The following is a 17739-nucleotide window of genomic DNA, read 5'->3' as shown; positions in this document are numbered from 1 at the left end:
TCCAAATTATGTGATTTGATCAAAAATTGCTGGACCAAATACATTTTGAAAAAAAATTTGGGGGCCAAAAATCAGCATTTACGGGCGGGCGGAAAATTTTTCGGGGTCGTTCGAAAAATTCCCTGCATCGCGTAAAAATTACTGTCGTTTTGATATTCGAACGGTGCCGATCTTTTTTCAAAGACCCAGATAATGATTGCTTCCAGGCCCTCCCATGCAGTTAAAATTGATTGGAGTAAAGCTATGTGAGGTCTAATGCTGCAACGATTAATCGATTAACTCGAGTAATTCGATTATTATTTTTTTTTAAAAAAGGCTTCGAAACAAATTTTGCTGCTCTCTAGCGAACCACAGAAGGGCCTGGACATGTACTGGCTTCAGCAGGGGGACACGTCTGGCAGTGCAGGATTTGAGTCCCTGGCGGCGCATTGTGTTACTGATAGTAGCCTTTGTTACTGTGGTCCCAGCTCTCTGTTGGTCATTCACTAGGTCTCCCTGTGTGGTTCTGGGATTTTTGCTCACCGTTCTTGTTATCATTTTGACGCCACGGGGTGAGATCTTGCATGGAGCCCCAGATCGAGGGAGATTATCAGTGGTCTTGTATGTCTTCCATTTACTAATAATTGCTTCCACAGTTGATTTCTTTACACCAAGCATTTTACCTATTGCAGATTGTCTTCCCAGCCTGATGCAGGTCTACAATTTTGTCTCTGGTGTCCTTCGAAAGCTCTTTGGTCTTGGCCATAGTGGAGTTTGGAGTGTGACTGACTGAAGTTGTGGACAGGTGTCTTTTGTACCGATAATGAGTTAAAACGGGTGCCATTAATACAGGTAACGAGTGGAGCCTCGTTAGACCTCGTTAGAAGGTGTTGCACCTCTTTGACAGCCAGAAATCTTGCTTGTCTGTAGGTGGTCAAATACTTATTTTCCACTCTAATTTGGAAATAAATTCTTTAAAAATCAAACAATGGGATTTTCAGTTTTTTTTCCACATTCTGTCTGTCATGGTTGAGGTTTACTCATGTTGACAATTACAGGCCTCGCTAATCTTTTCAAGTAGGAGAACTTGCTCAATTGGTGGTTGACTAAATACTTATTTGCCCCACTTTATCTTCCCTGTAATCTTGTTGTACATGTCAGCGTATCTTGTTTGGTAATATCGCCGCACATTGAACCCTATAAAAACAGCGTCTGTTTTCTTGCAAATGAAGCAGACACAGTTGTTGCGTATTTTAGTGAAGAAATAGTCCAATTTCCACCTATCCTTGAAGCATCGGCCTTCGCAGTCAACTTTGGTTGATTGTTGCCATTTTAGAAAATTGGGAGTAAAGGGTCACATGGGGTAATGTTACTGTTGCCTTTTAGTGGGTAAATGAGGAGCAGCATTTAGTGTATAAGCTACTCCATATGCTGGTAGCAATACTGCTGACCAATTTATTAACTCTGTGCGGGCCAGACATTATCCATTTATCGACAGAGTCTGGGGGCCGGATGAAGTTTGACCACGGGCCACATTTGACCCCCGGGCCGGACTTTGGACATAAGTGGTTTAATTAGAGTGGCATTGTAAAGGTTTGTTATGAATATGTTTGCATTGAGTTTTATTGACTTGGCTGGGTACACTGCCCTCTAAAGGCAACAGTGAATATGACATCACTCATATAACGTCTGGATCCAGCTGCTCCCTGTTACGACCCTCATAAGGTTTTAAGTTTTTGTTTGAGCTAATATGATTGTTTATGCATTCATAATTTAGTTTTGAGGTATATATAGCATCTTATTTGTAGGAATATGTGTTTGAACGATTTGTTGAAAGCATTGTAAAAAAAAAAAAAAAAAAGTATTTTATACTATTTAAGCTAGCAGACTTAGTGATGCAAGTTAGGCAATTGTTCTTTCGTTGTAGTTCAATCCTCATTTAATTTTTTATACTGTTTGAGGCTAAGCTCAGGTATTTTCAATTATTTTTAAATGCATTCATTGAAATGAAAGTGCAATTCTGCATAGTTTGGAAAAAAAAAACACTCGGGAATTTTATTTTGTTTTCGCATTTAATGCTCTTTTGAAAGTGCAATCTTAGCAAGGCTTTGTTTGAAGTCTCCTAAAATTGATTCTGCAACACATTAATTGTTCCTCATCCAATTACTTGATTATTTAAATTGACTAATAAATTAATCGATTACTTAAATAATCAGTAGCTGCAGCCCTTGTAAGGTCACAAGAGATTTATAAAGCATAAAAAAAAAATACATAAAATTCCCAGAGCAAATTGAATTGAATTTATGTCTTCATAGCTCTTTTTATATTTATTACAATTTTTTGTGAAGTTTTAATAAAATAATAATTGTATTTTAATTAGAATGATTTATTTCTTTGAATTTGCACATTTCATTATTATTTTTTATTACTACTCAAAAATATTGTTTTTGCAAAAACATTCATTTATTTAAAAAATTAATTATATATACTTTATATATTTACATTTCCATCGCAAAATACAGTGGGGCAAATAAGTATTTAGTCAACCACCAATTGTGCAAGTTCTCCTACTTGAAAAGATTAGAGAGGCCTGTGATTGTCAACATGGGTAAACCTCAACCACGAGAGACAGAATGTGAGAAGAAAAAAAAACTGAAAATCACATTGTTTGATTTTTAAAGAATTTATTTCCAAATTAAAATGGAAAAAAAGTATTTGGTCACCTACAAACAAGCAAGATTTCTGGCTGTCTAGAGGTCTAACTTCTTCTAACGAGGTCTAACGAGGCTCCACTCGTTACCTGTGTTAATGGCAGCTGTTTTAACTCATTGGTAACTCATTTATGTTGGTATAAAAGACATCTGTCCACAACCTCAGACCTCAAGACCAAAGAGCTGTCGAAGGACACCAGAGACAAAATTGTAGACCTGCACCAGGCTGGGAAGACTGAATCTGCAATAGGTAAAAGGCTTGGTGTAAAGAAATCAACTGTGGGAGCAATTATTAGAAAATGGAAGACATACAAGACCACGGATAATCTCGATCTGGGGTTCCATGCAAGATCCCACCCCGTGGCTTCAAAATGATAACAAGAACGGAGAGCAAAAATCCCAGAACCACATGGGGGGACCTAGTGAATGGCCTACAGAGAGCCGGGACCACAGTAACAAATGCTATTATCAGTAACACAATGCGCCGTCAGGGTCTCAAATCGTGCACTGCCAGACGTGTCCTTCTGCTGAAGCCAGTACATGTCCAGGCCCGTTTGCAGTTCGCTAGATAGCATTTGGATGATCCACAAGAGGACTGGGAGAATGTGTTATGGTCAGATGAAACCAAAATAGAACTTTTTGGTAGAAACACAGGTTCTCGTGTTTGGAGGAGAAAGAATACTGATTTGCATCTGAAGAACACCATACCCACTATGAAGCATGGGGGTGGAAACATCATGCTTTGGGGCTGTTTTTCTGCAAAGGGACCAGGACGACTGATCTGTGTAAAGGAAAGAAAGAATGGGGCCATGTATCGAGAGATTTTGAGTGAAAATCTCCTTCCATCAGCAAGGGAATTGAAGATGAGACGTGGCTGGGTCTTTCAGGATGATAATGATCTCAAACACACAGCCAGGGCAACAAAGGAGTGGCTTCGTGAGAAGCATTTTCCACCATGATTTGCAAATAAATTCTTTAAAAATCAAACAATGTGACATTCTGTTTTTTTTTTTTTTTTCACATTCTGTCTCTCATGGTTGAGGTTTACCCATGTTGACAATTACAGGCCTCTCTCATATTTTCAAGTGGGAGAACCTGCACAATTAGTGGTTGACTAAATACTTATTTGCCCCACTGTACATCCGGGCAACACTACAACAAACAAAGTTTCGCGATATATCAACTTACTGATTTATTGTCACACCCTTGCTATGTATGTTACCTAGCTAGAAGTAGCGTTACAAGCTAATTACACGACAGGACAAGAAGGGAGAGATTTGGGTATTACAAGGCTGGATGAGTGCACAAGCGATGCTAACGATGTGCACTGGGGAACCCGGTATTAACACTAATCACCTTGGCGAAATAGTTGATATTCTAATATTGACTGTGTTATCGTTAGTCTAACATTGTTTTTTCCCACCAATTAATCCAACAAGCCTGTCAACGAAGTAAAACTTAAAAAGTGCAGTGAGTTGAATAAAAAATGCTGTGCGAAGTTGCATAATGAGTTTGTGTGTTGTTGTGAATGGACCACAGTGTGCTGCTCTGCTTTTGTTCGCATCGAGTCCGCATGCCAGTGCATGGAGTCTCGTGCCAACAGCGTGGTTGTTGCCATTTGTCCTTGTTGTTGAAAAACTAACCTAGAGTTTGTTTTATAGTCATGGAAGCGAAGACAAAATATCTGCTCTTACAATGATAAACATGCTTAGTGCTTAATGTTGTGGTGGGTGAATGTACATGTATACAATGCTAAACCTGTTCACCTTCTGTGGTCGCTTTCTTCTCCTTCTCTTCCTCCCAGTGGCTGATGAAGATTCTGTAGTAGCTGCCTCAGATTCTGTTAATGGCAACTCCACCACTTCTTCAACTAATGTCAGCTTCACCTTCTTGGCTGGCTTTGGCTTCTCCACCTCCTTTGTTGCCTCCTGGACAACGTTCTCCTTCTTAACTGGGTTTGCCTTCACCTCCTCCCGTACTTTGGAAATAGTCTCCTTCACCTCCTGGATCACCTTTGCCTTCTTCTTGACTGGTTTTGCTTTCACTTCTTCCTTTGTTTCCTGCACCACCTTTGTTTCCTGTATCTCTTTCAGATTCTTGATTGTTTTCACCTTCAGCTCCTCCTTTGTTTCCTGGACAACCTTTGCCCCCTGTATCTCAGTCACCTTCTTGGCCGGCTTTACAGTCTCCTTTAACTGCTGAGACACCTTCACCTTCTTGACTGGTTTGATCTTCAGCTCCTCCTTTGTTTCCTGGACAGCTTGTGCCTCCTGTATCTCTTTCACCTTCTTGGCTGCCTTAACAGTCTCCTTTACCTCCTGAGAAACCTTCACCTTCTTGATTTGTTTGATCTTCAGATCCTCCTTTGTTTCCTGGACAATCTGTGCCTCCTGTATCTCCTTCACCTTCTTGGACGGTTTTACAGTCTCCTTCACCTCCTGAGACACCTTCACCTTCTTGCCTGGTTTGATCTTCAGATCCTCCTTTGATTCCTGGACAATCTTTGGCTCCTGTATCTCCTTCACCTTCTTGGATGGCTTTATAGTCTCTTTGACCTCCTGATACACCTTCACCTTCTTGCCTGGTTTCATCATCGGCTCTTCCTTTGTTTCCTGCACAACCTTTGCCTCGTGCATCTCCTTCACCTTCTGAACTGGCTTAATCTTCTCTTTGATTGGTTTTACTTTCAGGTCCTCCTTTGTTTCCTGGACAATCTTGGCCTCCGGGATTTCCTTTACCTTCTCTTTCTTGGCTGCCTTTGTCTTCTTCACCTCGTCTGTTTGTTGGACCACCTTCATCCCCTTCCCTTTTTTGCTTTCCTTTAAATCCTTGATCTGCTCCACCTTGACTGGCTTTACGTTCTCTTTTATCTCCTCCTGCGCCACCACCTTCTTTTCTTTCACCACATTCTTGCCCCCCTTGGACTTCTTAACAGCCTTCTCAGTCGATACCTTGACCTCCTGGACCACCTCCTTCTTGACTATCTTCTCAGTCAGTACTTTGGTTTCCTGGACCACCTTCAACACCTTCTCCTTTACACTCTTTACCCCCTTTGGTCCTTTCTGGACCACTCCTTTATCACCCTTGTCCATCACCATGGTGGCTCTAGCTCCCGAAACCATTTTGGTCTCCTTCACCTTCTCCTCCTTCGCTTGGATGGTTTCAGCGTGCTTCTCTTTGGGTTTTTTCCTTCTCTGAAATAACACAAAAGTGTGTTTATCCACTTAGATTTTTACTGTTGTAAATTTGTAACATGAACATTATTTTCATGTTCCTTACGGTGTCAAATAAGGCTGCAACAGCTATCGATTAAATCAATTAAAATCGATTAACAAATTAGTTGCCAACGAACTTTTTGTGTAATGTGAGGCTGCCAGTGATTAGAGCAAGAGAGAGAGTTCACTGCTACACTCAGGTTGGGTTGAGGAATCAATAATGCTCTATTACGAAGTGTTAAAAGAGTTGGATTGTCTTGCGTGTTGTTAGATCCAGTGCGCCGCCGTCATAGGCAAGTAAATGAAGCCAATTGTATTGTTTGTATTCTTTGTTGATAAAACGTTACTACTTAGCACAGAGCGCTAAGCTATTTAGCGATTATGCTAATCAGTGTCTAAATTGTGCATTTGTATTGTGTTTTGGAGAGACATATTAGCACTTGAGTTATTGTTTGACAGTAAAGTTGTCTTTCTTTTGATGAAGAAACCACACACATATGCCCATTCATATAACAGCTTAGTCTCCTTTCAACACAAACTGTCATACAAGAGAGGGTGCTTTGAAATTGGATTGCATTGTATTTATGAAGAACTGTTTGATAAAGAAAACTGATTCATTACAGTCTGCCTCCTTATTCAATTTTGTTGGTTAATTTGGCTAAAGAAAATAAATAAGTAATAGCGTACCGTACGAATGCTATTTTTGGACCGTGACGTCGCCATCGTAACGCGGAAGTGGGTCATTATAGACACGCCCTCGCATACAATCCATGTTATTTCTGCTTGTTTCTTCCGGTAGTATTTGAAAAAAGAGCATGCCGATCAAACACTGCTGCTATGGAACATTACGACATATGAAGGATTTTTTTTCTTCATATATTTCCTGAAACCAAAAACTCTGAGGAAAAAATGAAGAATGGATCAACTTGCGCGGACGTCCAAAAGACCAGTTTAACGGCAGCAAGGTGAAGTCGTTCACATTTAATATGCAGTAAACATTTTGTTGGGGGCCATGGTCCTACAGAGGATGAAGAGGTAAGCCATTTTGATATTTTTACTTATTTATTAGTGTGGCATTTTGCCGTGCTGCTTCTGTCTGACGATGAATGACCTAAAAAAATTAAAATGGTATCTGACTGCCACTGTTACCTTTTCTGTTGTTAAAAAAAAACTTTAATAAGGGGGAAGTGTAAACAAATTATAGAATTAAGATTTGTTATTAGTGAAAAAATTAAAAGTGTTTGTTGGCTGTCACTGAGTAGAATTTGCAATCGCTACACAACAATAGCAATGTAATTTGCACCCAAGAAGGGTCAGAGACGTAAGACAACCAGATGATATAATATATAAGAAAGACAGGGCATATGGTGGTAAAGGATAGATTGTTGAAACAGGAGAATGTCATTATCAGTGGCGTAAGGCAATTCACACAAGAAAAAGGTGTCGATAAAAGAGCCAACTCTGGATCAGGTCGGCTCTTTTTCCTGTCTTTTTCTCAACACTCAAGTCATCTCTTTAACTGAACATTTGTATGTTCTTCCACATCTTTACCAGTGAATTTGGCACCAGGGACATCATTTTCAGACAGAATTGGTAGGTTTAGCTCAGTAAACATCCCGTTTGGAACACTATTTCCATGCATTTACTATTAGAGACAAACGGGAGGTTGACCCGCCTAGCAACAATTGCTAACGTCTCCAATTTTCATTCAAATCTTTTGTATTTTTTTTTTGTCAGTATCGATGTAAAATGGGTCTTAAATTTTATTAAGGTCTTTAAAAATTCTTTAAAAGTCTTAAATTTCTCTCGTTGAACCATGCAGAGACCCTGAATTCATTTTGACTGTGAGGTCAAAACAACTTGGACGTCAAGCGACATCAATGGCAGCCAGGGAGTTAACTTAATTGTCCAAAAATAACTCGCGTGAGATCTAATTGCTATAAATATCGCTCGCGAACTATAATGGGTTTGACACCCGTCATAACCATATACTGCATGTTTATATGGAAGGTTGAACAGCATTTGGAATGTCAGAAGTGACATTTTCCCATACAAGCGTCTCATTCACTGGAGTCATTGCGATGGCAAGACGAGAACAACTTGTTGCCTTTTATTGTGTCGCATGTACGGCGTGGCCTTTTTCATCTTTGTTGGTATGCGATGGCACACAATGAGCCTCACATATGAAGGAATGTTGAAAAGATAAAATTTTGCTTTTACTTCCTGTCAGTTTGAGCTCACTTGTCCTCACCCGCTCCTTTGATACTTATAACTATTTATTAATAAAGGAAAATAGTAGCAGGTTGGCCGCTAGAGTCTGGACACACATGCTCAAAATGAACCTGCCTTAGAAATCAGGCAGTTTTATTGGCAGTGGCACCTTCAGAAATTTTTCATAGGGGTGGGCAAATGGGCCCACTTAAAATCTTGGAAGGCGCACCAAAACTAAAAGCCATAATTTCAGGCTTTTATTATATTTTGTGGTAAACAGGCCAGTGGAAAACTGTCAGAAAGACTTCAGGACACACCTAATGATACTTTGGTTTATTGTGTCATATTTCAAGTTACTAATGATTTAATGTGCATCATCTATAACAGTCCAGTCAACATTTTGAGTTCCAAAGCTACTACAATCTGATATTATACTGGCGAGTGGGGTGGAATGGGGGTTCGAGGCCAGCCCTGGCAGTGCCATTGTTTATTTGAAACATGATGAAAGCATTTCTAACAGTTTCGTTGACAGTTCTGGCTTGATGTGGATGCTCAGAGAGTTTTATTTGGGTTTAGCTGTGGTGCTACAACCTTGCAACTGATATAGCTTGTAAATTAAAATCGAAATTGAAAATTTTCATTTTGGAGTGTCAATATTAAACAATTGTAATTTAGAATAAGAGATTCGACAGTGGTTAGATGTATGAATATTTAATATTGCTAACAGAAAATGGTTTTAAAGGGTTAGGGTTAAAAATAAATAAAATTAAAAAATTAAAAATAATTAGAAATAGATATAAGAAAAAAAAAATATATATATATATATATATATATATATATATATATATTTATTTATTTTATTTTTTTATGTCACACAATTCTATTACCCTAGGGTTCCTGACCCTCTTAATGTTTTTTTTCCGCACAAATAACATTTTGGAAATTGTTAAGGACTCCAAATAAAGGATTTAAATGAGGTTAAGGATTTAAAAATGTTCAAAATATGAGGACGTTTTTGTGCTTTTGGGTTAATTGAAAAGATGGGTATGCAATTATGCATATAAATTAGTTTTGTCATTTTGACCTCAGAAGTAGGGAATCCAGGAGTGCCGAAATTTGAATATAAACGAATTAAATTTAAAAATAATTATTAAATGAATAAATAAATACAACGAGAAATAAATGAATGAATAAATAAATAAATGAAAATATAAAATTATATTTTGGGATAAACACGTATCGGGAAAAAAAAGTGGACTCACAGGACACTCCATTAGGTACTTCTTTATAGAACAACAGGAGTGCCGAAATTGAAAAATAAATAAACAAACAAATATATAAATACACAGTGAGGAGCAGAGGTATTTGTACCCCTTGTGTTGTTTAATTTAATGGGGTACATAAGTATTTGTACCCCTGAGAAAAACATTGCTAATATTGAGTGCAGAAGCCTTTGTTTGCAATTAGAGGTCAGATGCTTTCTGTATTTCTTCACCTGGATTTCACATACCATGGATTTTGGCCCATTCCTCCACACAAATCTTCTCTAGATCTGTCAGATTTCGGGGGTGTCATTGAGAAACACGAAGTTTCAGCTCTATCCAAACATTTTCTATTGGATTGAGGTCTGGAGACTGGTTAGGCCACTCCAGAACCTTAATATGCTTTTTAAAGCAGCCAGTCCTTGGTCAGCTTGGCTGTGTGCTTCGGATCATGGTCATGTAGGAAGATCAGGCCATGACTCATCTTCATGTCTCTGACTGGGGGAAGGAGGTTGTTGCTCAAAATCTGACGATGCATTACACCATTCATCCATCCATCCATCCATTATCTTCCGCTTGTTCCGGGGTCGGGTCGCGGGGGCAGCAGCTTTAACAGGGAAGCCCAGACTTCCCTCTCCCCAGCCACTTCAACCAGCTCCTCCGGCGGGATCCCAAGGCGTTCCCAGGCCAGCCGAGAGACATAGTCTCTCCAGCGTGTCCTGGGTCGTCCCCGGGGCCTCCCGCCGGTGGGACATGCCCGGAACACCTCTCCAGGGAGGCGTCCGGGAGGCATCCGAACCAGATGCCCGAGCCACCTCAGCTGGCTCCTCTCTACGCGGAGGAGTAGCGGCTCGACGCCGAGTCCCTCCCGGATGACCGAGCTTCTCACCCTATCTCTAAGGGAGAGCCCGGACACCCTGCGGAGGAAACTCATTTCGGCCGCTTGTATCCGGGATCTTGTTCTTTCGGTCACGACCCAAAGCTCGTGACCATAGGTGAGGGTAGGAACGTAGATCGACTGGTAAATCGAGAGCTTTGCCTTTCGGCTCAGCTCCTTCTTCACCACTACGGACCGGTGCAGCGTCCGCATTACTGCAGACGCCGCACCGATTCGCCTGTCGATCTCCCGCTCCCTCCTACCGTCACTCGTGAACAAGACCCCAAGATACTTGAACTCCTCCACTTGGGGCAGGATCTCATCCCCGACCCGGAGAGGGCACTCCACCCTTTTCCGACTGAGGACCACGGTCTCGGATTTGGAGGTGCTGATCTTCATCCCAACCGCTTCACACTCAGCTGCGAACCGCTCCAGTGAGAGTTGGAGGTCACGGCTTGATGAAGCCAACAGCACTAAATCATCTGCAAAAAGCAGAGATTCAATGCTGAGGTCACCAAACCGGACCCCCTCAACGCTTCGGCTGCGCCTAGAAATTCTGTCCATAAAAGTTATGAACAAAATCGGTGGCAAAGGGCAGCCTTGGCGGAGTCCAACCCTCACTGGGAACGAATTCGACTTACTGCCGGCAATGCGGACCAGACTCTGACACCGGTCGTACAGGGACCGAACAGCCTTTACCAAGGGGCTCGGTACCCCGTACTCCCGGAGCACCCTCCACAGGATTCCCCTAGCCACACGGTCGAACGCCTTCTCCAAATCCACAAAACACATGTAGACTGGTTGGGCGAACTCCCATGCACCCTCGAGGACCCTGCTGAGGGTGTAGAGCTGGTCCACTGTTCCACGGCCGGGACGAAAACCACACTGCTCCTCCTGAATCCGAGATTCGACTTCCCGACGGACCCTCCTCTCCAGCACCCCTGAATAGACTTTACCGGGGAGGCTGAGGAGTGTGATTCCTCTATAATTGGAACACACCCTCCGGTCCCCCTTTTTAAAAAGGGGGACCACCACCCCGGTCTGCCAATCCAGAGGCACTGTCCCCGATGTCCACGCGATGTTGTAGAGGCGTGTCAGCCATGACAGCCCTACAACATCCAGAGCCTTTAGGAACTCCGGGCGGATCTCATCCACCCCCGGGGCCTTGCCACCGAGGAGCTTACCAACCGCCTCAGTGACTTCAACCCCAGAGATCGAAGAGCCCACCTCAGAGTCCCCAGACTCTGCTTCCTCAAAGGAAGGCGTGTCGGTGGAATTGAGGAGGGCTTCGAAGTATTCTCTCCACCGACTCACGACGTCCCGAGTCGAGGTCAGCAGTACACCATCTTCACTATACACAGTGTTAATAGTGCACTGCTTTCCCCTCCTCAGACGCCGGATGGTGGACCAGAATTTCCTCGAAGCCATCCGGAAGTCGTTTTCCATGGCCTCACCGAACTCCTCCCATGTCCGAGTTTTTGCCTCGGCAACCGCCGAGGCCGCAGTCCGCTTAGCCAGCCGGTACCTGTCAGCTGCTTCCGGAGTCCCACAGGCCAAAAAGGCCCGATAGGCCTCCTTCTTCAGCTTGACGGCATCCCTTACCGCTGGTGTCCACCAGCGGGTTCGGGGATTGCCGCCACGACAGGCACCAACCACCTTACGGCCACAGCTCTGATCGGCCGCCTCAACAATGGAGGTGCAGAACATGGCCCACTCGGACTCAATGTCCCCCACCTCCCCCGGGACAAGGGAGAAGTTCTGCCGGAGGTGGGTGTTGAAACTCTTTCTGACAGGGGATTCTGCCAGACGTTCCCAGCAGACCCTCACAATACGTTTGGGCCTGCCAGGTCTGGCCAGCATCTTCCCCCGCCATCGGAGCCAACACACCACCAGGTGGTGATCAGTTGACAGCTCCGCCCCTCTCTTCACCCGAGTGTCCAAAACATGCGGCCGCAAGTCCGATGACACGATTACGAAGTCGATCATCGAACTGCGGCCTAGGGTGTCCTGGTGCCAAGTGCACATATGGACACCCCTATGTTTGAACATGGTGTTCGTTATAGACAAACCGTGACGAGCACAGAAGTCCAATAACAGAACACCACTCGGGTTCTGATCGGGGGGGCCGTTCCTCCCAATCACGCCCCTCCAGGTCTCACTGTCATTGCCCACGTGAGCGTTGAAGTCCCCCAGTAGAACGAGGGAGTCCCCAGAGGGGGCGCTCTCTAGCACACCCTCCAAGGACTCCAAAAAGGGTGGGTATTCTGAACTGCTGTTCGGTGCATAAGCACAAACAACAGTTAGAACCCGTCCCCCCACCCGAAGGCGGAGGGAGGCTACCCTCTCGTCTACCGGGGTAAACCCCAACGTACAGGCGCCAAGCCGGGGGGCAATAAGTATGCCCACACCTGCCCGGCGCCTCTCACCATGGGCAACTCCAGAGTGGAAGAGAGTCCAACCCCTCTCGAGAGGATTGGTACCAGAACCCAAGCTGTGTGTGGAGGAGAGTCCGACTATATCTAGTCGGAACTTCTCTGCCTCACACACCAGCTCAGGCTCCTTCCCTGCCAGAGAGGTGACATTCCATGTCCCAAGAGTTAGCTTCAGCAGCTGGGGGTCGGACCGCCAAGGCCCCCGCCTTTGGCTGCCGCCCAACTCCCTACGCACCCGACCCCTTTGGCCCCTCCCACAGGTGGTGAGCCCATGGGAAGGGGAACCCACGTTGCCTTTTCGGGCTGAGCCCGGCCGGGCCCCATGGGGACAGGCCCGGCCACCAGACGCTTGCCTTCGAGCCCCACCTCCAGGCCTGGCTCCAGAGGGGGGCCCCGGTAACCCGCGTCCGGGCAAGGGAAACTGGGGTTCAATAATCTTGCTCATCATAAGGGGTCTTTTTTACACCATTCATCCTCTGCTTTATACAGTACAGTCGTCCTGTCCCCTTTGCTGAAAAGCAGCCCCAAAGCATGAGGTTTCCACCCCCATACTTCACAGTGGGGATGGTGTTCTTAGGATTGTACTCATCCTTCTTTTTCCTCCACACACGGCGAGTAAAGTTTGCACCAAAAAGTGTTACTTTGGTCTCATCAGACTACATTACTTTCTCCTATCTCCCCTCTGCATCATTCAGATGGTCCCTGGCAAAGTTCAGACGGGCTTGACATGTACTGGCTTCAACAGGGGAACCTTCTGAGCAATGCATGATTTTAAACCATTGCACTGTAGTGTTCTACTGACAGTAGCCTTTAAACTGTGCAGTCAGCTCTCTTTGGGTCATTGACCAGCTCCTTCCGTGTAGTTCTAAGCTGAGCCCTCACTTTTTCTCATCATGAGTGATGCCCCACTAGGAGAGCTTTTACAATGAGCCCCAGTCCGAGGTGGATTATCAGTCATTATTAGCCTTTTCCATTTTCTAACAATTGCTGCAACTGTTGATGTATTCTCACCAAGCTGCTTTGTGAATTGTCCCATAGCATTTTCAAGCTTTGTGGAGCTAAACAATTTTTTTCTGGTGTCTTTCGAAAGCTTGCCCATGATAGCAGTTGGATTATGACTGACTGTGGAGTGCACAGGTGACAACGTTGAGCTCAAACGGGTGGGCGGCTACTCGCAGGGTAAACGTGGACTTTTTTTTAAGGTAGACTGACAACTCTTTGAGTGCCATAATTATCGCTGATTCTCAGGGGTACAAATGAACCCCAGTAAATTGCAAATAAATATTTTAAAAATCATACAATGTGATTTCTGTAATTTTATTTTTTTATTTTGTCTCTAAGTGGAAATGCATCTGTGATTGAAATTTCAGACCTTGACCTATTTTCTAAAGGGGTAACTTGCAAAATCACAAGGGGTGCAAATACTTCTGCGCCTAACTGTAAATAAATAAATGAAAATATGAAAGTATATTTTGTCTTCGACTTTTATTGAGAAACACAAACGAAAAAAACATAATAAGTTTTGTGATTAACTTTTACTTTTTCTCGTTGAAAAACAAACTGAAAAAACAATGACAATTTTTTTTCTTTGCCTTTTCTATTTCGTTTGTCATTGCCTTTGCTTTTACAGAAATGATTGGTCCGTCGATCAAATGGCGTTGGGAGGGGCTTTCCAAATAGGAAATGGTTAGTTATTGACGGCATTAAATGTGATTGGGCTGAGGTGACCCATCCAGCCGGTCAGCTGCTCCTCTAAGCAGTTGTGAAAAAGATTTAAAAAAAAAAAAAAAAAAATCTAACCAGATAAATGATGAATCAAAATTCGTACATGATACAGATTTCCCCCATTGTTGCTCTGAAACATTTCCTTCAGGTAAACAAGGAGTAATCAGCTATCAGCTACTATTTCTGTTTGAAAGCGGCATGGAAAATGAAAGTCCCCGCCATTTGATTGACAGACCATTCCTTTTGGTAAAAGCAAAGGCAAAAGCGAAGGCAAGGGAAATAGTCAAGTCAAACAAAAAAGTTGCGATTGTTTAAAATTCAATGACAAAACATACCTTTATTTTCATTTATTTGTCTTTATATTTATATATTCATTTATTTTATTTTTTAATTTTGGCACTCTGTGGTTCCATACAGAAGTACCTAATGGAATGTCCTATGAGTCCACATAAGTGACCATTATCAGTGTTTATCCAAATCTAATGCATACATAGATGAACTGAACTAAATAAATAAAGAATTAAAAGAAAACAAGCCATTCTAATCTGGTTGAATGCACCTCGATAAAAAGCGTCCTCAAGTTAACTTTGATGGTATCTGGAATGAGGTTGATGGTGTTATGTCATCAGCCCCCATGATAACAAATGTAGTGAAGTACAAGCGAGCAGGGACCCCTAAAGCCCAAAAGGAGGCATTACATCAGCATTCCAGGTACGGTGGGGGCTCACCTGAGGGGGGGCTTTGGATGCAGGCGGTTTCACCATCACTGTAAAAGGGAGATAGAGAGAAAGGGAAGGACATAAAACACATTTATTACCTGTACTGCACCAAAGCAGCTATCATATTTTAGAAAAATGTCACAGCTAAAACTAAACTATCACACATGAAAAAACAAATATTTGGGGGAAATAATTTTTGTTCCGATTATATACTGCACTGTATATTAGGGATGTCCCACATCCGATTACATGACGCAAATCGGGTACGACCATATGCAAGGGTGTAGGTTTGGTCTACATTGGTAGGGACGATATAACAGCATAAAATACATGTACACTTTTTGCTGTGGACGGGACATTAATAAGACTAAACAGATTGGGTGAACGGGGGTCAGAGGTACATTTCTCACAAATATGAACCTAATTAATTGATAGGCAAATGATCAATGCAAAATAAATCTATCGACTTGTACTAACTTTCATGTGTATTGGTTCAAGTGATACATCGTTTGATTCAAACCTTTGTTTTCAAAAAACTACGTATACTAAAGAAACATTTTGAAAACTTTTTTTTTTTTGTCTTGCAATTTTAAATTGCAATATTTGAACTTAGATTAATAACATACACAATAATAGTTTATCTAGGAATGCAAAAAATAAACAATTTTCTTAAGACCACTCGTTATTGTCTGTCTAAATAAAGAAATTAAATACAACTGAAAAAACGTCTTACATAGTTAGGGAATACCATGTAAAACACTACTGCTTTTGTCCACAAACACAACCAAACTTAAAAAAAAGTTCATTTGGGCTGCTGTAAGACCACATAAATAAAATAAAAATGAAAATTGGGGAGAAGGGGTTAAACCTCGGTTCACTACATTTCTCACAATTAACGTTAACAGTAGAAAACATAATGAAGGACACTTCTCTCAAAGCAGCTTCCTACTCGAGTTTTGCAGGTTAGCAAATTCATACAGTTTAATGTTATGCTAACTCTGATGCAGGTCGGACTTTCAGTCGCAAAATTAGTGGTGTGCTCCCCACCTCCACATCATTGACATATTTTTACATTACTTACAGTGGCTGTGAGTGCGTGTGGAGGGGGGGGGGTCATGTCATCAGCTAATCAAATGTGTGTTTGAGGGAAAAAATGGACTGACACATTCAGCAAGTGATAAGGGGTAAATGTCAGTCTGAACATAATGAAAGTAATTCCCTTATAATGGTAGGGTCAATTCTATCCATACAACAAATGGAAAGACTATCTAAATTATCTATATAGCTGAACTACTGATATAATGCCAATTAGGTTGCTTAAAAGTTGGTGGGGACAATTTCAGCATCCTGAAAAGTTGGTAGTGCCATGTCTCTACAGTCCCTATGCAAATCTACGCCCTTGCAATGTACTTATTTTTAAGTATTATTTTCTTGACTGCTATGGATGGCAACAGGCGTCCAATCCATTTTGACTGGATGAAAATGAATTAGACGTCTATCCCCGTCAATTGTAGTACCAAATGATTTCTCAATGCCATCCTTCCCATTTATAGATATGTGGGAATCGATGTTTACAACTCCCACAACTGCTCGCTACATTTTGATTGTAATGTTGAGTATGAAAGAGTCATTGTATGCAATCCAAACCAGCCAATCAGCAAATTTCCAACCACAAAGTGGAAGCAGAGCCAGTTTGGAGATGGTAAAAAAAAAAAAAAAAACTACCGCAGAAGTTCAGCACAAGTGAGTCAGAGTGGAAAAGGGATCAGCCTATCACGGGGGAGGGGAGTGGAAAGAGGGAGGGTCCACTTACCTTCCAGGTAGCGCTCCATGGAAGTCGAAGAACCGCCGTGGTTCCACGTGTAGCAGCAGAAGGAGAAGAACCACACCAGTAGCGTTGCCAGCACCAACACCAGGATCCACAGAAGCCGAACCACGGCCGGATCCGTCGCCACCCATGCCGTCAGCGTGTCCATGATTGTGCAAGTCACTCCAAGAGGAAAGGAGTCGCGTTGTGTCAGGAAGTAGCAGCGAGGCAGGCCGAACCGCACGCTGATGGATTCCAGCTGCCGGACCCACGTCAGCTGAAGGAACACAGGAGGAAAAGAAGAGAAGGGGAGGAGACGTGCAGAGCTGCTTCTCTGAACATCAGCTCCTCCTTCCACACATATCAGAGGAAATCCTCACACGAGATGACAAGTCACAAAAAATGCACCTGAGGCAAACCAACCACACACCGTAATTGTCTTCAAATATTCAGTTGAGAGGTTAGATGGGAGAAAATAGCACCACAGCCTGTTAGCTTCAAGAGCTTGATAACTTGTACTATTATCATAGGCAAATATTTACCCAGGGAGGGCGGAGAAGGTCAGCTTTAATGGTGGTGCTTATTAAAAAGGTGTGGCAACAGTAAGGCTTGGGTTTAACAGGACCTTCTTGAGGAAACATGCACATAGGAAATATTATTGATCAATCATTCACACATCAAGATTCTGAAATGAGAAATCAAACAGAAATACAGCGGTTTACAATAAATAAGACGACAGCGACATTTAGCGGGCAAAAATATTAGCGAAATAAATAATAGAAACAACTCCGCCATCTAGCG

The 17739-nt window shown here is 42.7% G+C and overlaps 1 protein-coding gene across 2 annotated transcripts in view; it reads right to left on the bottom strand.

The window, feature by feature from the left end:
- Positions 1 to 17739, bottom strand: part of pleca (plectin a) — a 267011-nt gene that overhangs the window by 203542 nt on the left and 45730 nt on the right. For both annotated transcript variants that reach the window (XM_057827668.1, XM_057827669.1), the window contains exons 3-5: positions 16945 to 17215; positions 15141 to 15178; positions 4457 to 5884 (exon numbers count right to left, since the gene is read on the bottom strand). In XM_057827668.1, coding sequence (XP_057683651.1) covers positions 4457 to 5884; positions 15141 to 15178; positions 16945 to 17107 — 1629 coding nt within the window. In that variant the 5' untranslated portion in view covers positions 17108 to 17215. The remainder of the gene's footprint in view (positions 1 to 4456; positions 5885 to 15140; positions 15179 to 16944; positions 17216 to 17739) is intronic.

This window comes from Corythoichthys intestinalis, chromosome 22, assembly GCF_030265065.1.
Source record: "Corythoichthys intestinalis isolate RoL2023-P3 chromosome 22, ASM3026506v1, whole genome shotgun sequence".
NCBI lineage: Eukaryota > Metazoa > Chordata > Actinopteri > Syngnathiformes > Syngnathidae > Corythoichthys > Corythoichthys intestinalis.
Note: the sequence above shows the minus strand (reverse complement) of the source record. Positions and strands in the feature narration are given on the sequence as shown.